Genomic DNA, 18948 nt, shown 5'->3' on the forward strand with positions numbered 1-18948 from the left:
CGTTGGGACATGCAAGGATGTGGACTGCCGCTCACGGTGTTGGGCACCGCTGTTTGGATGCGGCGGCCACACGAGCGGATGTATTGTGGCACAATCAAATGCGTGAAATACGCGGAATCACAGCGGCTGCAATAATATCAACGGTGTTGCACCACGGAATATGTGAGAGGGTGATGCATGATGAATCACAGTGGGCGGCATGCGAGGGAAGTGCACCGCGACGGAGCGTCACCCCGCCCTCAGCCTGCAGGGGAATGTACACCCACAAAATATACGGACGAGACACCACCAAACACACATGCCCTTCCATGCACCAATAAATAGGAGCGAAGGTGCGCTCTGGTGTGTGGGAGTCCACTCACATATTTTCATTTCCACCACAATAAACGGTGAGGAATCAGGTGCCACAGCAACGAAAGGAAAACAAAAGCATGTATTGCAACACTTTACGGCGAGAAGCGGGAACAACAGAAACCGAATTATTGGCTGCACCAACACAAGCAACATTAACAAGAGGAAAGAAAAATTGTGCACCCTGCAGGAATCCCCAACACACGACCCAGGCATGAAGGTTTGCCCTCCGCAAAGCAAAAAAAAAGAACATATGCGGACATCGGCCAACATTAAACAGAAACACAAATAAATGGTTGCTTGCTTTATTCCATTCCTTGCGCCCATATTTTTTTGGTTGTGCTGCTGCTGCTGCTGCGGTGGTGGCCGGGCCTGCATGAAGTGGTGTGCACTGAATATGAACGAAGGCCAAAGGTAACTGAATTATTTTGTGGTGAATATTGGCTGCACTTTCCGTGGACCAACAATCCACGTGGTGTGCGGGGATCTCTCTCTTTTTTATTGTTACTTTGCTTTTGTGTAGCTGTGTGCGCTGCACCTCCTCTTGTGTGTGTGCGTACCCTCCGTGAGGAGTGCCGTCACGACGGACCGCTCTCGCCATATGTGCATGCGGTGGAGCCTTGTGTGCCGCTCCTGTTTGCTTCTCCCTCTTCCATCTGTGTGTTGGAGCTGCGGCAGGGCTGTGTGTGTGTGTGCCTGCTGCCGTGGATTGGAGTGTGTGTCGTGCGTGGTGTGCGGCGTACGGTGCATGCCTGGCTGCTGCCCTCTCCTCATGTGGCTTGCCCTCTGTGTGTGTCTGCTGCACCTCTCGTCTCCCCTATTGCTTTCCATGTCCCTCACTGTGCAGATCAGCTCCACACCACTGAACGACCACACTCACGATGATGACGACGTGCCGTCTGCTGTGCGCCCTGTTGGTGCTCGCCCTGTGCTGCCGCCCGTTCGTATGCGCGGCTGATGCTGTTGAAGACGAACCTACCAGCTCGATTTCGTTGTCCTCTCAGTCCGAAGAGGAAGACGATTCCGATGTGAGTCAGGATTTAGGTACGGACACTCATGCGGGACCGGAAAATGAGAGGAACGGTGAGGAAGGTTTACAAAATGAGGAGTCTGCCTCCCCAAAGGGTAAAGAGGACAGCGTTGAGTTGCAGACACCAAATACAACCACTACGACCACTACGACAAAGGCGCCAACCACTACGACCACTACGACAAAGGCACCAACCACTACGACCACTACGACAAAGGCACCAAGCACTACGACTACTGAAGCCCCAGATAATAAGACGAAGCTCAAACAGCCACGTCTTCGCGAAATCGATGGCAGCCTCAGCAGCTCTGCGTGGGTGTGTTCCCCGCTGCTGCTCGCCGCATGCGCGCTGGCGTACACCGCTGTGGGCTGAAGGGGTGTGTGTGGGCTGTGCGTGCCAGCACTCAAAGCCACAGGGACATGTGTACGTCTAATCTGATCCGATGTATAAAGTAAGAGTAATTATGATGATTGTTTTTTTGCTTTGCTTGCTTCCGCTGCCCTGCTGTGTGCTCCGCGCTGCTTCCTGTATCCCTCACGTTGAACGCATCGCGGACACACTCATATGCATGCGCACTGGAGCTCTGGTTAGTTTTTTTCTTCTCTTTCTTTAATTATTGTTTTTTAATTGCTTTTAAACTTCTCTTTACGCGGTGGTGCGCGAGTTCTGCAATCGTACTGATTTCAACTGTCTCATTGTTTTGTGCTTGCTTCTGCAGCGCTGCTGCCATTTGTTACTGTGCGGTGGCTGTTGCGTGGCTGTGTGACTTGTCTCTTTTTTGCTTTTTGGTTTGCGTTGACGGGGTGTTAGTTTGTGCTGAAGGCTGCACGCAAGTGACAGGAGTGATGGCGATGATGATGACTGGCCGTGTGCTGCTGGTGTGTGCCCTCTGCGTGCTGTGGTGCGGCGTATGTGCGGTGGAAGTGTCAAAGGCCGATGATTCTGAAACTACCGATGTAAGTCAAGGTCCAGCAAAGGGGCCACTGCCTGGACCCGCAGGCAGAAATACCGGACAACAGGAATCTTCAGGCCAAGTCAGTCAAGGGCTCCAAAACGCAGAGGAACCGTTGGATTCAAAAAATGAGGCGGTTGATAATCAGAGGAAGGATTCTAAAATAGAAACACCAACGGCCGACAAATCAATGGACGACAAAGGAGAAGCAGAGAAAGGACAAATAGGGGGAGGAGCAGGAGGAGAAGAAAGTGGAGAATTACTTGAAGAACGAAAAGCGCAGCCGGATGGACAAGGTAGCGAAGGACAAGCAAGACAGGCAGGCAATGGTTCAGCGAAAGTGGGAAGTCACTCATCAGCAACAACGCCATCAGAAGGGGAACGACAAGGAACTGGCGAACAATCACCGCCAGCACCTTCATTGCCGGCAGCATCAACACAGGGACATGGAGCAGCACCACCAGCTTCACTGCAAGGAGCACCAGCAGCGACACTGAAAACAAATGAAAAACCAGTGGAAAACCCAAGAACAGAACCAGAAAAAGAAAAGCTGAGCTCTGAAGATGACGTGTCCGAGCAAACGTCTCAAGGAGTCAATGACGGCGTGGAGCCAAACAATGATTCACAAAAAAAGGAAAATGTTTCCGTCGCACTAACCGAACAGAATGGAGAATCTGACGGTGATTCTGAATCAACACAACCACGGCACTTAGCTGTTGGTGATGCCTCTAATATTGACGCAGAAAGGGGCACTCAAATAGGATTGCCGAAGAATAACCCTACAGCTAACGGTGCAGTAACAGAAGGTGCAAAACGAGGTGAAAATAAACATGGCAACAGGAAGGAAACATCAGTCGAAGCCACAGCTATAACAAACAAAACAACCACCGGCGACAGTGACGGCAGCACCGCGGTCTCCCACACCACCTTCCCTCTTTTGCTTCTTCTTCTTGTTGCGTGTGCGGCTGCTGCTGCGGTGGTGGCCGCGTGAGAGTGAGGGAGAGAGAGCCGTGCACCGCCCGCACACACACTCGTCTTTCAGTCACTCTCTGTGTGTGTCCCCTTGCATGGACTCTCGCCCTCACCTCATTCCACGAAGCACACACATAATGTGCCCATTGTATATATTGCATGCACACCCATGCAGGCCCGTTGGTGCTCTCTTTTGCACGACACGCACCGCTGCCGTCCTGCCTGGCTGCATGGGTGGAGCACCGTAACTGTTTTTGTTTTTTGCTTCCGTTGCATTGAGTGGGCGACCTCTCTCTCTCTCTCTCTCCCTGTGTGTGTTTTGCTTTACGGGAGCAATGAGTGTGTGCGCTGGTCGTCCCACGCTTCGGCTTTTTCATTGTTTTACTTGTGTTGTGGTTGAGAGCACCGATTCCGCGGGCTGCGTGTGTGTGTTTGTGTGTGATGATATGAGTAATTTGCGTGTGTGTTATCCGCTTCTCTTTCTTCCGTTGCTTTCTTTGGGCTCTCTTGTGCCGCACAGCTGCTCTGCAATTATAGGCACTGACAAACGCACAAGCACACACACACACACGCCATTATGCATACCCTGTAGAGCGGCGTGATTGCTGAGAATGCACGCACACGCAAGATTCTGGATGCGGCGGCCCTGGCGAGGAGGGAAGAAAGCCGCGTTTTGTTTTTTTGACATGTTGCTGGCATGATGTTGGCGGCATGCAGCCAGTGAATGGTGTGGCATTGATGGTGTCTGAGAAGAATACCTATCGATTCCCGTCCAACAGCTGCACCTGCCGAAGTGTTTCTCTTGTAGTAGTTTTGCCGACAGAGGATTCTTCGGCTGTGCGGGGTGATTTCCGAGTTCTTTGGAGGCAGCTGCAAAACGACTGCCTGCAGCGCGTCGGTGCTGTGGAGGACGGTCGTGCTCTTTTGCATTCCGCCAGTCGATTTGTGTGTGGGCCTTTTTCGTTGTGTGCTGGCGCGCGGCGAATAACGACACACCTTCTGTGGCTCCTGCTGCTGCTGGTGGCAACAGTCGCTGTGTGTTTCCGGTGCACTGTTCTTCCGTCTCCTGTTCCGTGTGTCTGTGTGCGTGCGTTGTTGTTTTTGGGAGTGGCTGCGGCGGGGATGATAATGTCACTCTCTGTGGATGGGTGGCTGTGCTTACTCTCTTGCCTCTTTTCTTGGTATGTTTTTCCTCTATTTCTCTCTCAATCACACACGTAGAAGGAAAATAGACTATAATCGCTACTGTGAAATTGGAAGGCACTGAAAGGATCAACAGCACACACACCGCCCACACACACATATTTATATGCTCTCACGTGTTGCTGCAGTGAAGGCACCCCGCACACACAACCGTCGCCGCGGGACCGGATCCAGCGGAGGGAGGAGGGAAGGAAGAGAGAGTGAGCGGCAGAGGCCTAACATGTCCCGGCGTGTGTTTGCTTCCGCGGTGCTTCTTCTCGTTCTGATTATGTGCTGTAGGATTGTAGCTGCAGCCGTTGATGGAAGTAGTGGGGAAGGGAAGGCCGTTGATCCTTTTCAGGGAACGACACCGCCGCTCTATAAATGGCAAGAAATGACTGGATGTGAGGCGGCAGCCGGCTCGCTTTGTGTTCCCAGCCTTGCTGAGGTGGCCGGCGGTGTGTTTGCCGTTGCTGAAGCTCAGCGCAGTGAAAGGGACGGAGCCTGCGGCCATGCTGCGATTGCAACAACGCACATTGAGACGGGCGGTGGTGGCTCAAAGGCGATCTCGGCGATGGATGCAGGCATTTTTCTCGTAGAACTTGTGGATGCCGCCAGTGGTACGATCAGGACACGAGAAAAGATGCAGCCAACGACAATTGTGAGCGACGACACTATCTACATGGCCCTTGGGGACTACGAGAAGAAGACGTCTGGGGGTCGGGCTGCCGATGCAGATGGCTGGAGGCTTTTACTGATGAGGGGAACTCTCACTGAGGATGGTGGGCAGAAGAAAATCATGTGGGGTGATATCCGTGCAGTGGACCCTGTGGCCATCGGGCTTACTCAATTCCTGAAGAGGGTGATCGGTGGCGGAGGATCGGGTGTTGTGACGAAGAACGGTTACCTTGTGCTTCCCATGCAGGCAATAGAAAAGGATGGAAGGAGTGTTGTACTGTCCATGCGTTTCAACATGCGTATAGAAGCATGCGAGCTCTCGTCCGGTACGACAGGTAGTAACTGCAAGGAACCATCCATCGCGAATTTGGAAGGAAATCTAATTTTAATTACTTCTTGCGCTGCCGGCTACTACGAAGTATTCAGGTCCCTTGACTCTGGGACAAGTTGGGAAATGAGTGGTAGGCCAATTAGTCGCGTGTGGGGCAACTCGTATGGTCGAAAAGGGTATGGCGTTCGCTGTGGCCTCACCACCGTAACCATTGAGGGAAGGGAAGTGCTGCTTGTTACCACGCCAGTGTATTTGGAGGAGAAAAATGGTAGGGGTCGGCTTCATCTTTGGGTGACGGACGGTGCACGTGTGCATGATGCTGGGCCGATATCCGATGCAGCTGATGACGCTGCTGCCAGTTCCCTGTTGTATAGCAGTGGGGGCAATCTGATTTCGCTGTACGAGAATAAGAGTGAGGGGTCATACGGTCTTGTTGCTGTGCACGTGACTACGCAGCTGGAGCGGATAAAGACTGTGTTGAAGAGGTGGCAGGAGTTGGATGAAGCCCTAAGAACGTGCAGATCCACTGCCACTATCGACCCGGTGAGAAGGGGCATGTGTATTCGTCCCATTCTTACTGACGGGCTTGTTGGCTATTTGTCTGGTCTGTCGACTGGGAGTGAGTGGATGGACGAGTACCTCTGCGTGAACGCAACTGTTCATGGGACGGTGAGAGGGTTCTCCAATGGAGTGACGTTTGAAGGACCCGGAGCAGGGGCGGGGTGGCCTGTTGCCCGAAGTGGACAGAATCAACCGTACCATTTCGTACACAAAACGTTCACTCTAGTGGTGATGGCGGTCATCCACGATAGGCCGAAGAAACGCACCCCCATTCCTTTGATTCGTGTGGTGATGGATGACGAGGACAAGACTGTGCTATTTGGTGTGTTTTACACCCATGATGGGAGGTGGATGACTGTAATTCATAGTGGCGGTAGACAAATACTTTCAACCGGGTGGGACCCAGAAAAACCGTGTCAGGTGGTGCTGCGACACGACACGGGCCATTGGGATTTATACGTTAACGCGAGGGAGGCTTACTTTGGCACCTACAAGGGGTCTCTTCTCCAAACAAACAGTATTTCACACATCCAATTCCACGGGGAGAGTGGGGAAGTTGCAGAGTCCAGCCATTTGTCACTCTTCAACGCCCGTTTGTATAACCGAAGACTCAATTCCAAGCATCTAAGATGGCTCATGGTCGGCGAGACAGGCCCAAAATACGATGATGGCAGCTCTTATTCTGCGAGTGCGTCCGAGGAAGGAAGCAGAGGTGGCAGCTCCATGCCCGCGGGTACGTCCGAGGAAGGAAGCAGAGGTGGCAGCTCCATGCCTGCGGGTACGTCCGAGGAAGGAAGCAGAGGAGGCAGCTCCATGCCTGCGGGTACGTCCGAGGAAGGAAGCAGAGGAGGCAGCTCCATGCCTGCGGGTACGTCCGAGGAAGGAAGCAGAGGTGGCAGCTCCATGCCTGCGGGCACGTCCGAGGAAGGAAGCAGAGGTGGCAGCTCCATGCCTGCGGGCACGTCCGAGGAAGGAAGCAGAGGAGGCAGCTCCATGCCTGCGGGTACGTCCGAGGAAGGAAGCAGAGGAGGCAGCTCCATGCCTGCGGGTACGTCCGAGGAAGGAAGCAGAGGTGGCAGCTCCATGCCCGCGGGTACGTCCGAGGAAGGAAGCAGAGGAGGCAGCTCCATGCCCGCGGGTACGTCCGAGGAAGGAAGCAGAGGTGGCAGCTCCATGCCCGCGGGTACGTCCGAGGAAGGAAGCAGAGGTGGCAGCTCCATGCCTTCGGGTACGTCCGAGGAAGGAAGCAGAGGTGGCAGCTCCATGCCCGCGGGTACGTCCGAGGAAGGAAGCAGAGGTGGCAGCTCCATGCCTGCGGGTACGTCCGAGGAAGGAAGCAGAGGAGGCAGCTCCATGCCTGCGGGCACGTCCGAGGAAGGAAGCAGAGGAGGCAGCTCCATGCCTGCGGGTACGTCCGAGGAAGGAAGCAGAGGAGGCAGCTCCATGCCTGCGGGTACGTCCGAGGAAGGAAGCAGAGGTGGCAGCTCCATGCCTGCGGGCACGTCCGAGGAAGGAAGCAGAGGTGGCAGCTCCATGCCTGCGGGTACGTCCGAGGAAGGAAGCAGAGGTGGCAGCTCCATGCCTGCGGGTACGTCCGAGGAAGGAAGCAGAGGAGGCAGCTCCATGCCTGCGGGTACGTCCGAGGAAGGAAGCAGAGGTGGCAGCTCCATGCCCGCGGGTACGTCCGAGGAAGGAAGCAGAGGTGGCAGCTCCATGCCTGCGGGTACGTCCGAGGAAGGAAGCAGAGGTGGCAGCTCCATGCCTGCGGGTACGTCCGAGGAAGGAAGCAGAGGTGGCAGCTCCATGCCTGCGGGTACGTCCGAGGAAGGAAGCAGAGGTGGCAGCTCCATGCCTGCGGGTACGTCCGAGGAAGGAAGCAGAGGTGGCAGCTCCATGCCTTCGGGTACGTCCGAGGAAGGAAGCAGAGGTGGCAGCTCCATGCCTGCGGGTACGTCCGAGGAAGGAAGCAGAGGTGGCAGCTCCATGCCCGCGGGTACGTCCGAGGAAGGAAGCAGAGGTGGCAGCTCCATGCCTTCGGGTACGTCCGAGGAAGGAAGCAGAGGAGGCAGCTCCATGCCCGCGGGTACGTCCGAGGAAGGAAGCAGAGGTGGCAGCTCCATGCCTTCGGGTACGTCCGAGGAAGGAAGCAGAGGTGGCAGCTCCATGCCTGCGGGTACGTCCGAGGAAGGAAGCAGAGGTGGCAGCTCCATGCCTGCGGGTACGTCCGAGGAAGGAAGCAGAGGTGGCAGCTCCATGCCTGCGGGTACGTCCGAGGAAGGAAGCAGAGGTGGCAGCTCCATGCCCGCGGGTACGTCCGAGGAAGGAAGCAGAGGTGGCAGCTCCATGCCTGCGGGTACGTCCGAGGAAGGAAGCAGAGGTGGCAGCTCCATGCCTTCGGGTACGTCCGAGGAAGGAAGCAGAGGTGGCAGCTCCATGCCTTCGGGTACGTCCGAGGAAGGAAGCAGAGGAGGCAGCTCCAATTCTTAGAGTTAATCGCGGGTGGAAAGTGAAGAGGTGAGCTTTGTGCATGAGAATGTTTCTTGTGTGCTATTACTTCTGCTGGGGCTTTGGGGTTTTGCGGCTCTTTACTGATATTAAAACGGCGTTGTTGCTGTCTCCAGCGGTACAGCGTATATTTACATGCTGTGGGTTTTTTACATATTTTATTGCTGTTATTTGGCGGGTTTATAAAATTTTTATTTTATTTTTGACCTTTTATTTTTGTATGTATGACTTTATATGAATTTTAATTTTAATTTTAATTTTTTTTTTGTATACCTATTATACTTATTATTATTATTTTTTTGTGCTGATGTGTTTTTAATGCCTTTAATAATAATAATAAATAATAATAATAATTGGGTTTACTGACTGATGCCGTCCAGAATTTATGATAGATGTTGTATGCGATCTACATAACGCTGTGGATGAATGTCGAGGGGACAAACTTTTTAAAAAAATATGGCAGTTGGGTCGAGTGCTGCATGATGTTATGCAGTGAAATATAAATGAGGCGTGTTCATATCGTGAAGGGGAGAGTGGGGAATTGAAAAAAACTTAAACTAATATATATATATATATATACGTACGTATGTATGTTTGCTTTCTTTGTGTGTGTATGTATGCTCTCTGTGTATTTATTTATTTATATGTGTCTTTATTCAGGCATAATACAAAGGTACTGCTGTGGGATATTGTATGGAAGATATTACATGACATTTTTTGTATTTATTGTTTTTTTTTTGTAAAATAACAATCACAAAAGTAATAATGATACTTATTATTATTATTATTATTATTATTATGCAATTTTTTACATTTAACGATCTGCGTGAAAATTGCTTTGAGTGCGTAGTTTTTTTTTTTTTTTTTTTTCTTTTGTTCCGTACTTGTTCCTTTATTTGTCTGCAGACTTGAGTTGTACCATATATATCCATATATATATATATTTTTGAAATTTTTTTTTTTTGTGACTTCTGCGGTACTTATGTGCATATTTGCTTCTTGGCATGGCTGCCTTCTCTTTTTTCTTTTTCTTTTGCCTTCACGTCTCTGCAGTCGTACAACTACCCTCGCACGACACGTATAACGTTTTATTTTACGTGGATGGTCCTAACTTGCCGGCAATTGCATGTGGGCGCTGCGTTCTTCTGTGGCTACGAAAGGGGAGCAATGAGGGGGCGGTGCGCATGACCTCCTGGGGCATGGCGTGACGCCGTTGGAGGGCCCCGTGAGGCGTCCGCGGTTTTACGGGGGAAGAAGAAAATTAACCCGCTGGAATAGCTGCCGCCGAGCCCGTTCTTGCTGGACGAGTTGAAGCGCGAGTACAGACACACGGACACCCGCACGGTTGCTGCGCCGTACTTCTTCCAGCACTGCGATGCCGCCGGCTGCAAGACTTTGCGGTGCCGCCACAAATACAAGGAGGAGAACAACATGCAGCGCATGGAGCACGTGTGTGAGTTGCGTGGCGGTGGCATGCCGTAGGCTATGGAAGAAGTGGATGACACGGAGCTGTTGGACTGCGGGAGGAGGTGGCGGACGCAGCGGGAGAGGATGACGGGCTACGCGTGCTGCGGGTGAGCGCGGCATGCCGGTGAGTTTTTCTAAAGAGGGAGTAGTAACGCTGACGGTAATAGTGACTGTGAGGGTGTGAGGAAGGGGGCAATCGATCAGCACTCCTTTCATTGTTGTTGTTTTGGTGCGTGAATCTCATTGCTGGATGGGACGGTGCATGGTTCAGTGACTTGTGTCTCTTCTCTCTCCCCTTTTGCTTTCACTCTGCGTTGACGTGTTGTTAGTTTGTGCTGAAGGCTACACGCAAGTGACAGGAGTGATGGCGATGATGATGACTGGCCGTGTGCTGCTGGTGTGTGCCCTCTGCGTGCTGTGGTGCGGTGCTGTAATGGTGATGGCGGAGGCCAATGTCGATAAAGGTACCGAAATGAAAAAAGATGAATCATTTGACAGTTCAGAGCTTATTTCTGGTATTGTTAGTGCTGAACAACATGTAACGCAGGATTCAGTCAGGGAAGGTTCCGAAAACGGTAATCAGTCTTTGGGTGCACAAACGGGAAATGGCATCAACCAGGATAATGTTGTGATCATAGCATCACCAGCAAGCACAGTGAGAGGGGAAGAAGAAGAAGAAGAAGAAGAAGAAGAAGAAGAAGAAGAAGAAGAAGGGGAAAGTGTTGATGCAGAAGGGGAAACCGAAGAAATTGAGGAACTCAAAGGTCCAATTGAAGGCAAAGAAACATCCCAATTAACATTGCCGCAAGAAGGAGTACTACTACCATCAGAACCATTAACAACGACACTGAATGGAAACCCAGCAGGAACTTTAAATGCAACACCAGCGAAAGGCCAGCCCCGCTCTGATGATGGCTCCGCCCAGGAAGAAGGACTCAAATTACCAACACTAAAAGCACCTGCAGCACCTGCAGCAGCGGCAGAAGCAACAACAACACAAACAAAAGATGAAAACCCCTCCTCTGCAGATGACCCTTCAGTGCAACATGTAGAAGCATCTCAACACGACATGGAGTTAAGAAGTGCCTCACGAAAAGAAGGAACCATCCCCACCACAGTCACCAAAACAGACGGACCAACAGAAGTTAACGCCGAATCAACTCCAACATCACCCTCAGCTTCCAAAGGTGCCATTACAAATGACGCTGACGAAGGAAATGAAGAAGGCATTCAAAAACACGATCAAGCACCTGATGGTGAAGCGACGAAAGAAGCACAACAAGGTGAAAATAAAGAAGAAAATACAAATAAAACAGCAACTCTTGAAACCGCAGCTATAACAAATGATACTGCGACTCATGGCGACAGTGACGGCAGCACCGCGGTCTCCCACACCACCTTCCCTCTTTTGCTTCTTCTTCCTGTTGCGTGTGCGGCTGCGGCTGCGGTGGTGGCCGCGTGAGAGTGAGTGAGAGAGAGCCGTGCACCGCCCGCACACACACTCGTCTTTCACTCACTCTCTGTGTGTGTCCCCTTGCATGGACTCTCGCCCTCACCTCATCCCACGAAGCACACACATAATGTGCCCATTGTATATATGCATGCACACCCATGCAGGCCCGTTGGTGCTCTCTTTTGCACGACACGCACCGCTGCCGTTCTGCCTGGCTGCATGGGCGGAGCACCGTAACTGTTTCTGTTTTGTTTTTATTGCATTGAGTGGGCGACCTCTCTCTCTCTCCCCCTGTGTGTGTGTTTTGCTTTACGGGAGCAATGAGAGTGTGTGCGCTGGTCGTCCCACGCTTCGGCTTTTTCTTTTGTTCTTTTCATTGTTTTACTTGTGTTGTGGTTGAGTGCACCGATTCTGCTTTTTTGATTTGCGGCATGCTTTGACTGCATATGACTGAATATTTCTTTTTGTTTTCACATCGTTTATCCTGCTGAGGAAGTGGCAGCTACTCGTATTCTTGTAAAGCCACCGCGTTTTTTCTTCTAAATAAGCCATGCGGCATTTGTTGCACGTCACCCCACACTTGACTGCAGCGGTTTTGGTGCTGCCTGTGATGATGCCTGCGACGCGATTGCCAGCGGGTGCCTCGTTGTCACTCTGGTGTATTCTTTTTTCTTCACAATGTGGTGCATACCGACGGTGCGTGGGCGTCTCTGGTGGTGGTGAGGCACGTGCGCCTCAAAGCGCAGGAGATGCGTTGCAGGTGTGCAGCGTCGTTTTAAATAGCCAATGGGCGTCTGTTCCCGTGAAGGCGACAACAACGGCCCGGATGGCAGCAGGAGGCACTGCGGCTTTGTTTTGTGTTGCACGGCAGCTTTATTTAACAGTGCATTTGATGTTAATTTTATGGGTCTTTTGTGGAGGAAGGAGGGAGGTTGAGGGCATGAGGACTGAATTCCTTTGAGTGGCTGCGTTCCGTTGAATTGCGGCCAGTCGTGGCAATCTTTTGGGGTTTGGCGGCCCGTCTCTTTTGTTTACTTCCCATTGCAGCACGTGGATAACACTGATCCGAAGAACATTTGTTTAGACGGGTGTGAGCCGCTGCAGTGCGTGGTGCGTGGACTATGTGATTGTGTGGGGAGGTGCATTGGAGTGACGAATACTTCTGTTTGGCGTGTCGCGGTGTGTCGGAATGATGTTCGGATGACATGTGGATGGTGTTGTTATTGTAGTTTGTGTGTCTTCTCTGGTGGAGCCGACATGTGTGCGGGGATTGTGGCGTTGCTGGCTGACGGTTCCACGTTACTTTTCAGCACTCCTGGATGTGCTGAGGAATGACGGCTTGCGACCAGCGTGTTGGTGCTGCTGGTGGGAATAGGTGCATCGGGAATAGGCCATTTTCTCTTTTCCGTGCTGGAGCCGATGGACTGGCACGAGGGCACCGGCTGCAGGCTGCCTGCCAGCACGTGTGAGCAGCGGATCCATGCACACACCGACGCCCATTGCAAGAGCTTGTGCGATCACAGTGGCCTTTTTGGCGTGCTTTTGTGGGCGTCAACCCGTCGAAGAATGTGTGAAACAAACGGCTGACTGCACACGAGGAAAATAAGTGCGTGCACTGTGCCGTGTTTCAGCATCGATGGCAGAGCAGCAGGAAGCCCGTGCTGGCAACTGAGATGTTTGCGTCGCGAGGGATGTCGGTGTTGATTTTGGATCGTCGAGGGTGAAATGATTTTGCTGCTGCCCGTGTGTGTGGCCACTCCGGCAGAGGGCGGACACAAAAGGGAGGGATGCAGGCGCTGCGTGTGTGTGTGTGTGCAGGTGCCATGCAACAACGCCACAGCAAACGTGCTGCGACTCGGTGACCCTCACATCGCTGTGGTCCTCACGAACAACCGAGGCACGGCCCACACCGATGCACTTAGTGGACGGAGTGAGGCATCTTTTGAGGCGCTGCAGGGAACAGGATGTGTTGACGCAGCCACGACGTGCATGGAGTGTCACGATGGCACAGTCAGCTGCGGCTGGTGGAATATTTACTTCTCGGAGGCAACAGAGAGAGAGAGAGAGCTGCTCCTGCTGCTGGCGTCGTTGCTGCCTCTTGTGGCCTCCCATGCCGATTATTGTCTGTCCGCTGATCATGGGTGGTGTGCCTCCACTAGTGACGTCGTCCGCAGGCATTTCACAGCACCAGTGAAACACACATCACGTCGCATGCTTTGGCTGTGGGTGTGGTGTTGTGAATGCAGCCGGCATTATTTTGCTCGACTCCTTTTCACTGCTTTGCGACAAATAGATGCGTCCCCGCCCGAGTCGTTCACTGCAGCTCCGTGTGTTGTACTGCCAGCACAATACTCTCCTGTTGTCTGGTGCCTGGCTGACAGTCCAACACCACTGCGTTGGGACATGCAAGGATGTGGATTGCCGCTCACGGTGTTGGGCACCGCTGTTTGGATGCGGCGGCCACACGAGCGGATGTATTGTGGCACAATGAAATGCGTGAAATACGCGGAATCACAGCGGCTGCAATAATATCAGCGGTGTTGCACCACGGAATATGTGAGAGGAGGCGATGCATGATGAATCACAGTGGGCGGCATGCGAGGGAAGTGCACCGCGACGGAGCGTCATCCCGCCCTCAGCCTGCAGGGGAATGTACGCCCACAAAATATATGGACGAGACACCACCAAACACACATGCCCTTCCATGCACCAATAAATAGGAGCGAAGGTGCGCTCTGGTGTGTGGGAGTCCACTCACATATTTTCATTTCCACCACAATAAACGGTGAGGAATCAGGTGCCACAGCAACGAAAAGAGGGAAACAAACATCTATTGCAACACCTTACCAGCGAAAGGCAGGAACAACAGAAACCGAATTGTTGGCTGCACCAACACAAGCAACATTCACAAGGGGAAAGAAAAATTGTGCACCCTGCAGGAATCCCCAACACACGACCCAGGCATGAAGGTTTGCCCTCCGCAAAGCAAAAAAAAAGAACATATGCGGACATCGGCCAACATTAAACAGAAACACAAATAAATGGTTGCTTGCTTTATTCCATTCCTTGCGCCCATATTTTTTTGGTTGTGCTGCTGCTGCTGCTGCTGCGATGGCCGTGCTTGCATGAAGTGGTGTGCGTCGGATATGAACGAGGGCCAAAGGTAACTGAACTTTTTTTGTGATGAATATTGGCTGCACTTCCTGTGGACCAACAATCCACGTGGTGTGCGGGGATCTTCCTTTTTTATTGTTACTTTGCTTTTGTGTTGCTGTGTGCGCTGCACCTCCTCTTGTGTGTGTGCGTACCCTCCGTGAGGGGTGCCGTCACGACGGACCGCTCTCGCCGTATGTACATGCGGTGGAGCCTTGTGTGCCGCTCCTGTTTGCTTCTCCTTCTTCCATCTGTGTGTTGGTGTTGCGGCAGGGCTTTGTGTGTGTGTGTGTGCCTGCTGCCGTGGATTGGAGTGTGTGTCGTGCGTGGTGTGCGGCGTACGGTGCATGCCTGGCTGCTGCCCTCTCCTCATGTGGTGTGCCCTCTGTGTGTGTGTATGCCGCACCTCTCGTCTCCCCTGTTGCTCTCCATGTCCCTCACTGTGCAGATCAGCTCCACACCACTGAACGACCACACTCACGATGACGACGTGCCGTCTGCTGTGCGCCCTGTTGGTGCTCGCCCTGTGCTGCCGCCCGTTCGTATGCGCGGCTGATACTGTTGAAGACGAATCTGCCAGCTCGATTTCGTTGTCCTCTCACTCCGAAGAGGAAGACGATGCCGATCTGAGTCAGGATTTAGGTACGGACACTCATGCGGGACCGGAAAATGAGAGGACCGGTGAGGAAGGTTTACAAAATGAGGAGTCTGCCCCCCCAAAGGGTAAAGAGGACAGCGTTGAGTTGCAGACACCAAATACAACCACTACGACCACTACGACAAAGGCGCCAACCACTACGACCACTACGACAAAGGCACCCACTACGACTACTACGACAAAGGCACCAACCACTACGACCACTACGACAAAGGCACCCACTACGACTACAGAGGCGCCAATTATTACGACTACTGAAGCCCCAGATAATAAGACGAAGCTCAAACAGCCACGTCTCCGCGAAATCGATGGCAGCCTCAGCAGCTCTGCGTGGGTGTGTTCCCCGCTGCTGCTCGCCGCATGCGCGCTGGCGTACACCGCTGTGGGCTGAAGAGGTGTGTGTGGGCTGTGCGTGCCAGCACTCAAAGCCACGGGGACATGTGTACGTCTAATCTGATCCGATGTATAAAGTAAGAGTAATTATGATGATTGTTTTTTTGCTTTGCTTGCTTCCGCTGCCGTGCTGTGTGCTCCGCGCTGCTTCCTGTATCCCTCACGTTGGACGCATCGCGGACACACTCATATGCATGCGCACTGGAGCTCTGGTTAGTTTTTTTCTTTTCTTTCTTTAATTATTGTTTTTTTATTGCTTTTAAACTTCTCTTTACGCGGTGGTGCGCGAGTTCTGCAATCGTACTGATTTCAACTGTCTCGTGTTTTGTGCTCGCTTCTGCAGCGCTGCTGCCATTTGTTACTGTGCGGTGGCTGTTGCGTGGCTGTGTGACGTGTCTCTCCTTTTGCTTCCACTCTGCGTTGACGTGTTGTTAGTTTGTGCTGAAGGCTGCACGCAAGTGACAGGAGTGATGGCGATGATGATGACTGGCCGTGTGCTGCTGGTGTGTGCCCTCTGCGTGCTGTGGTGCGGCGTATGTGCGGTGGAAGTGTCAAAGGCCGATGATTCTGAAACTACCGATGTATTTCACGTTCCAGCAAAGGGGCCACCGCCTGGACCCGCAGGCAGAAATACCGGACAACAGGAATCTTCAGGCCAAGTCAGTCAAGGGCTCCAAAACGCAGAGGAACCGTTGGATTCAAAAAATGAGGCGGTTGATAATCAGAGGAAGGATCCGAAAATAGAAACACCAACGGCCGACAAATCAGTGGACGACAAAGGAGAAGCAGAGAAAGGACAAATAGGGGGAGGAGCAGGAGGAGAAGAAAGTGGAGAATTACTTGAAGAACGAAAAGCGCAGCCGGATGGACAAGGTAGCGAAGGACAAGCAAGACAGGCAGGCAATGGTTCAGCGAAAGTGGGAAGTCACTCATCAGCAACAACGCCATCAGAAGGGGAACGACAAGGAACTGGCGAACAATCACCGCCAGCGCCTTTATTGCCGGCAGCATCAACACAGGGACATGGAGCAGCACCACCAGCTTCACTGCAAGGAGCACCAGCAGCGACACTGAAAACAAATGAAAAACCAGTGGAAAACCCAAGAACAGAACCAGAAAAAGAAAAGCTGAGCTCTGAAGATGACGTGTCCGAGCAAACGTCTCAAGGAGTCAATGACGGCGTGGAGCCAAACAATGATTCACAAAAAAAGGAAAATGTTTCCGTCGCACCAACCGAACAGAATGGAGAATCTGACGGTGATTCTGAATCAACACAACCACGGCACTTAGCTGTTGGTGATGCCTCTAATATTGACGCAGAAAGGGGCACTCAAATAGGATTGCCGAAGAATAACCCTACAGCTAACGGTGCAGTAACAGAAGGTGCAAAACGAGGTGAAAATAAACATGGCAACAGGAAGGAAACATCAGTCGAAGCCACAGCTATAACAAATGACACAGCACGTACAGGCGACAGTGACAGCAGCACCGCGGTCTCCCACACCACCTTCCCTCTTTTGCTTCTTCTTCTTGTTGCGTGTGCGGCTGCTGCGGTGGTGGCCGCGTGAGGGTGAGTGAGAGAGCCGTGCACCGCCCGCACACACACTCGTCCTTCTCTCTCTCTCTGTGTGTGTCCCCTTGCATGGACTCTCGCCCTCACCTCACCCCACGAAGCACACACATAATGTGCCCATTGTATATATGCATGCACACCCATGCAGGCCCGTTGGTGCTCTCTTTTGCACGACACGCACCGCTGCCGTTCTGCCTGGCTGCATGGGCGGAGCACCGTAACTGTTTCTGTTCTGTTTTTATTGCATTGAGTGGGCGACCTCTCTCTCTTTCTCCCTGTGTGTGTGTTTCGCTTTACGGGAGCAATGAGAGTGTGTGCGCTGGTCGTCCCACGCTTCGGCTTTTTGTTTTGTTTTACTTGTGTTGTGTTTGAGTGCACCCATTCCGGGGGCTGCGTGTGTGTGTGTGTGTGTGTGTGTGTGATGATATGAGTAATTTGCGTGTGTGCTATCTGCCTCTCTTCATTCCATTGCTTTCTTTGAACAGTTGTGTCGCACAGCTGCTCTGGAAGTATATTCACTGACAAACACGCATGCACACACGCCATTATGCATACCCTGTAGAGCGGCGTGATTGCTGAGAGCGCACACGCAAGATTCTGGATGCGGCGGCCCTGGCGAGGAGGGAGTACGGGAGCCTGCGATTTATTTTGACACGTTGCAGGCGTGCAGTCGATTGGGCGGTCTGGGTTAAGGTGCCTGGTACAAGTGCGGATTGCTTCTCGTCCAGCTGCTGTACGCGCCAATGTGTATTTCCTATGCTGTGTATACTTTGGTCAGGGATTCTTTGCTTGTGTGGGTGATGTGCGTTGGAGGGTGCGCTGGAAGGATGAACAGTAAAATGACTGGCGACAGCGCGTGGGCTTTGCAAAGGACGGTTGTGTCCTTTTGCATTCCTCTGGTTGATTTGCCGGGTGTGGTGTTTCTCGGTGTGTGCTGGTGCGTGACGAATAACGACGCACCCGCCGTGACTCCTGCTGCTGGTGGCAACAGTCGCTGTGTGTTCCCGGTGCACTGTTTCTCCGTCTCCTGTTCCGTGCGTCTGTGTGCGTGCGTTGTTGTTGTTGGGAGTGGCTGCGGCGGGGATGATAATGTCACTCTCTGTGGATGGGTGGCTGTGTTTACTCTTTTGCCTCTTTTCTTGGTATGTTTTTCCTTTATTTCTCTCTCAATCACACACGTAGAAGGAAAATAGACTATAATCGCTACTGTGAAATTGGAAGGCACTGAAAGGATCAACAGCACACACACCGCCCACACACACATATTTATATGCTCTCACGTGTTGCTGCAGTGAAGGCACCCCGCACACACAACCGTCGCCGCGTGACCGGATCCAGCGGAAGGAGGAGGGAAGGAAGAGAGAGTGAGCGGCAGAGGCCCAACATGTCCCGGCGTGTGTTTGCTTCCGCGGTGCTTCTTCTCGTTCTGATTATGTGCTGTAGGATTGTAGCTGCAGCCGTTGATGGAAGTAGTGGGGAAGGGAAGGCCGTTGATCCTTTTCAGGGAACGACACCGCCGCCCTATAAATGGCAAGAAATGACTGGATCTGAGGCGGCAGCCGGCTCGCTTTGTGTACCCAGCCTTGCTGAGGTGGCCGGCGGTGTGTTTGCCGTTGCTGAAGCTCAGCGCAGTGAAAGGGACGAAGCCTGCGGCCATGCTGCGAATGCAACAACGCACATGAGACGGC

At 52.5% G+C, this 18948-nt stretch overlaps 7 protein-coding genes and 2 pseudogenes across 7 annotated transcripts, besides 19 other annotated features; all 9 read left to right on the plus strand.

Annotated features, from left to right (window-relative positions):
• Positions 1-3602: a sequence feature (areas not merged during assembly with more than two copies in the genome that could not be assigned to a particular haplotype).
• Positions 1233-1754, plus strand: Tc00.1047053511593.20 (mucin TcMUCII, putative; the record flags this gene model as incomplete). Its single annotated transcript, XM_804299.1, has 1 exon — positions 1233-1754. The coding sequence occupies one exon, from the start codon at positions 1233-1235 to the stop codon at positions 1752-1754; it is 522 nt and encodes a 173-aa protein (XP_809392.1).
• Positions 2228-3325, plus strand: Tc00.1047053511593.30 (mucin-associated surface protein (MASP), putative; the record flags this gene model as incomplete). Its single annotated transcript, XM_804300.1, has 1 exon — positions 2228-3325. The coding sequence occupies one exon, from the start codon at positions 2228-2230 to the stop codon at positions 3323-3325; it is 1098 nt and encodes a 365-aa protein (XP_809393.1).
• Positions 2536-2593: a sequence feature (GA-rich).
• Positions 3603-4561: a sequence feature (heterozygous, Esmeraldo-like haplotype).
• Positions 4562-5080: a sequence feature (haploid, Esmeraldo-like haplotype).
• Tc00.1047053511593.40 lies at positions 4616-8650 on the plus strand (annotated as a pseudogene).
• Positions 5081-8732: a sequence feature (areas merged during assembly that could not be assigned to a particular haplotype. This can correspond to areas where the two haplotypes were merged or to regions with more than two copies in the genome that were merged during assembly.).
• Positions 8733-8837: a sequence feature (areas not merged during assembly with more than two copies in the genome that could not be assigned to a particular haplotype).
• Positions 8751-8862: a sequence feature (T-rich).
• Positions 8838-9638: a sequence feature (heterozygous, Esmeraldo-like haplotype).
• Positions 8889-8917: a microsatellite.
• Positions 9124-9155: a microsatellite.
• Positions 9336-9363: a microsatellite.
• Positions 9414-9438: a microsatellite.
• Positions 9494-9527: a sequence feature (AT_rich).
• Positions 9639-18948: a sequence feature (areas not merged during assembly with more than two copies in the genome that could not be assigned to a particular haplotype).
• Tc00.1047053511593.51 lies at positions 9763-10188 on the plus strand (annotated as a pseudogene).
• Tc00.1047053511593.60 (mucin-associated surface protein (MASP), putative) lies at positions 10395-11492 on the plus strand (the record flags this gene model as incomplete). The annotated part of the gene is made up of 1 exon (XM_804301.1): positions 10395-11492. The coding sequence occupies one exon, from the start codon at positions 10395-10397 to the stop codon at positions 11490-11492; it is 1098 nt and encodes a 365-aa protein (XP_809394.1).
• Positions 10695-10748: a microsatellite.
• Positions 10985-11027: a microsatellite.
• Positions 13209-14012, plus strand: Tc00.1047053511593.65 (uncharacterized protein; the record flags this gene model as incomplete). Its single annotated transcript, XM_804304.1, has 1 exon — positions 13209-14012. The coding sequence occupies one exon, from the start codon at positions 13209-13211 to the stop codon at positions 14010-14012; it is 804 nt and encodes a 267-aa protein (XP_809397.1).
• Positions 14573-14593: a microsatellite.
• On the plus strand, positions 15119-15685 carry Tc00.1047053511593.70 (mucin TcMUCII, putative; the record flags this gene model as incomplete). The annotated part of the gene is made up of 1 exon (XM_804302.1): positions 15119-15685. The coding sequence occupies one exon, from the start codon at positions 15119-15121 to the stop codon at positions 15683-15685; it is 567 nt and encodes a 188-aa protein (XP_809395.1).
• Tc00.1047053511593.80 (mucin-associated surface protein (MASP), putative) lies at positions 16158-17255 on the plus strand (the record flags this gene model as incomplete). The annotated part of the gene is made up of 1 exon (XM_804303.1): positions 16158-17255. The coding sequence occupies one exon, from the start codon at positions 16158-16160 to the stop codon at positions 17253-17255; it is 1098 nt and encodes a 365-aa protein (XP_809396.1).
• Positions 16466-16523: a sequence feature (GA-rich).
• Positions 17652-17681: a microsatellite.
• Positions 18531-18948, plus strand: Tc00.1047053511593.91 (trans-sialidase, putative; the record flags this gene model as incomplete). Its single annotated transcript, XM_804305.1, has 1 exon — positions 18531-18948. A coding segment is annotated over one exon (418 nt), but the record flags the coding sequence as incomplete, so codon positions are not given.

The sequence above is a fragment of the Trypanosoma cruzi genome, genomic scaffold (genome assembly GCF_000209065.1).
Source record: "Trypanosoma cruzi strain CL Brener 1047053517145 genomic scaffold, whole genome shotgun sequence".
NCBI classification, from domain to species: Eukaryota; Euglenozoa; class Kinetoplastea; order Trypanosomatida; family Trypanosomatidae; genus Trypanosoma; species Trypanosoma cruzi.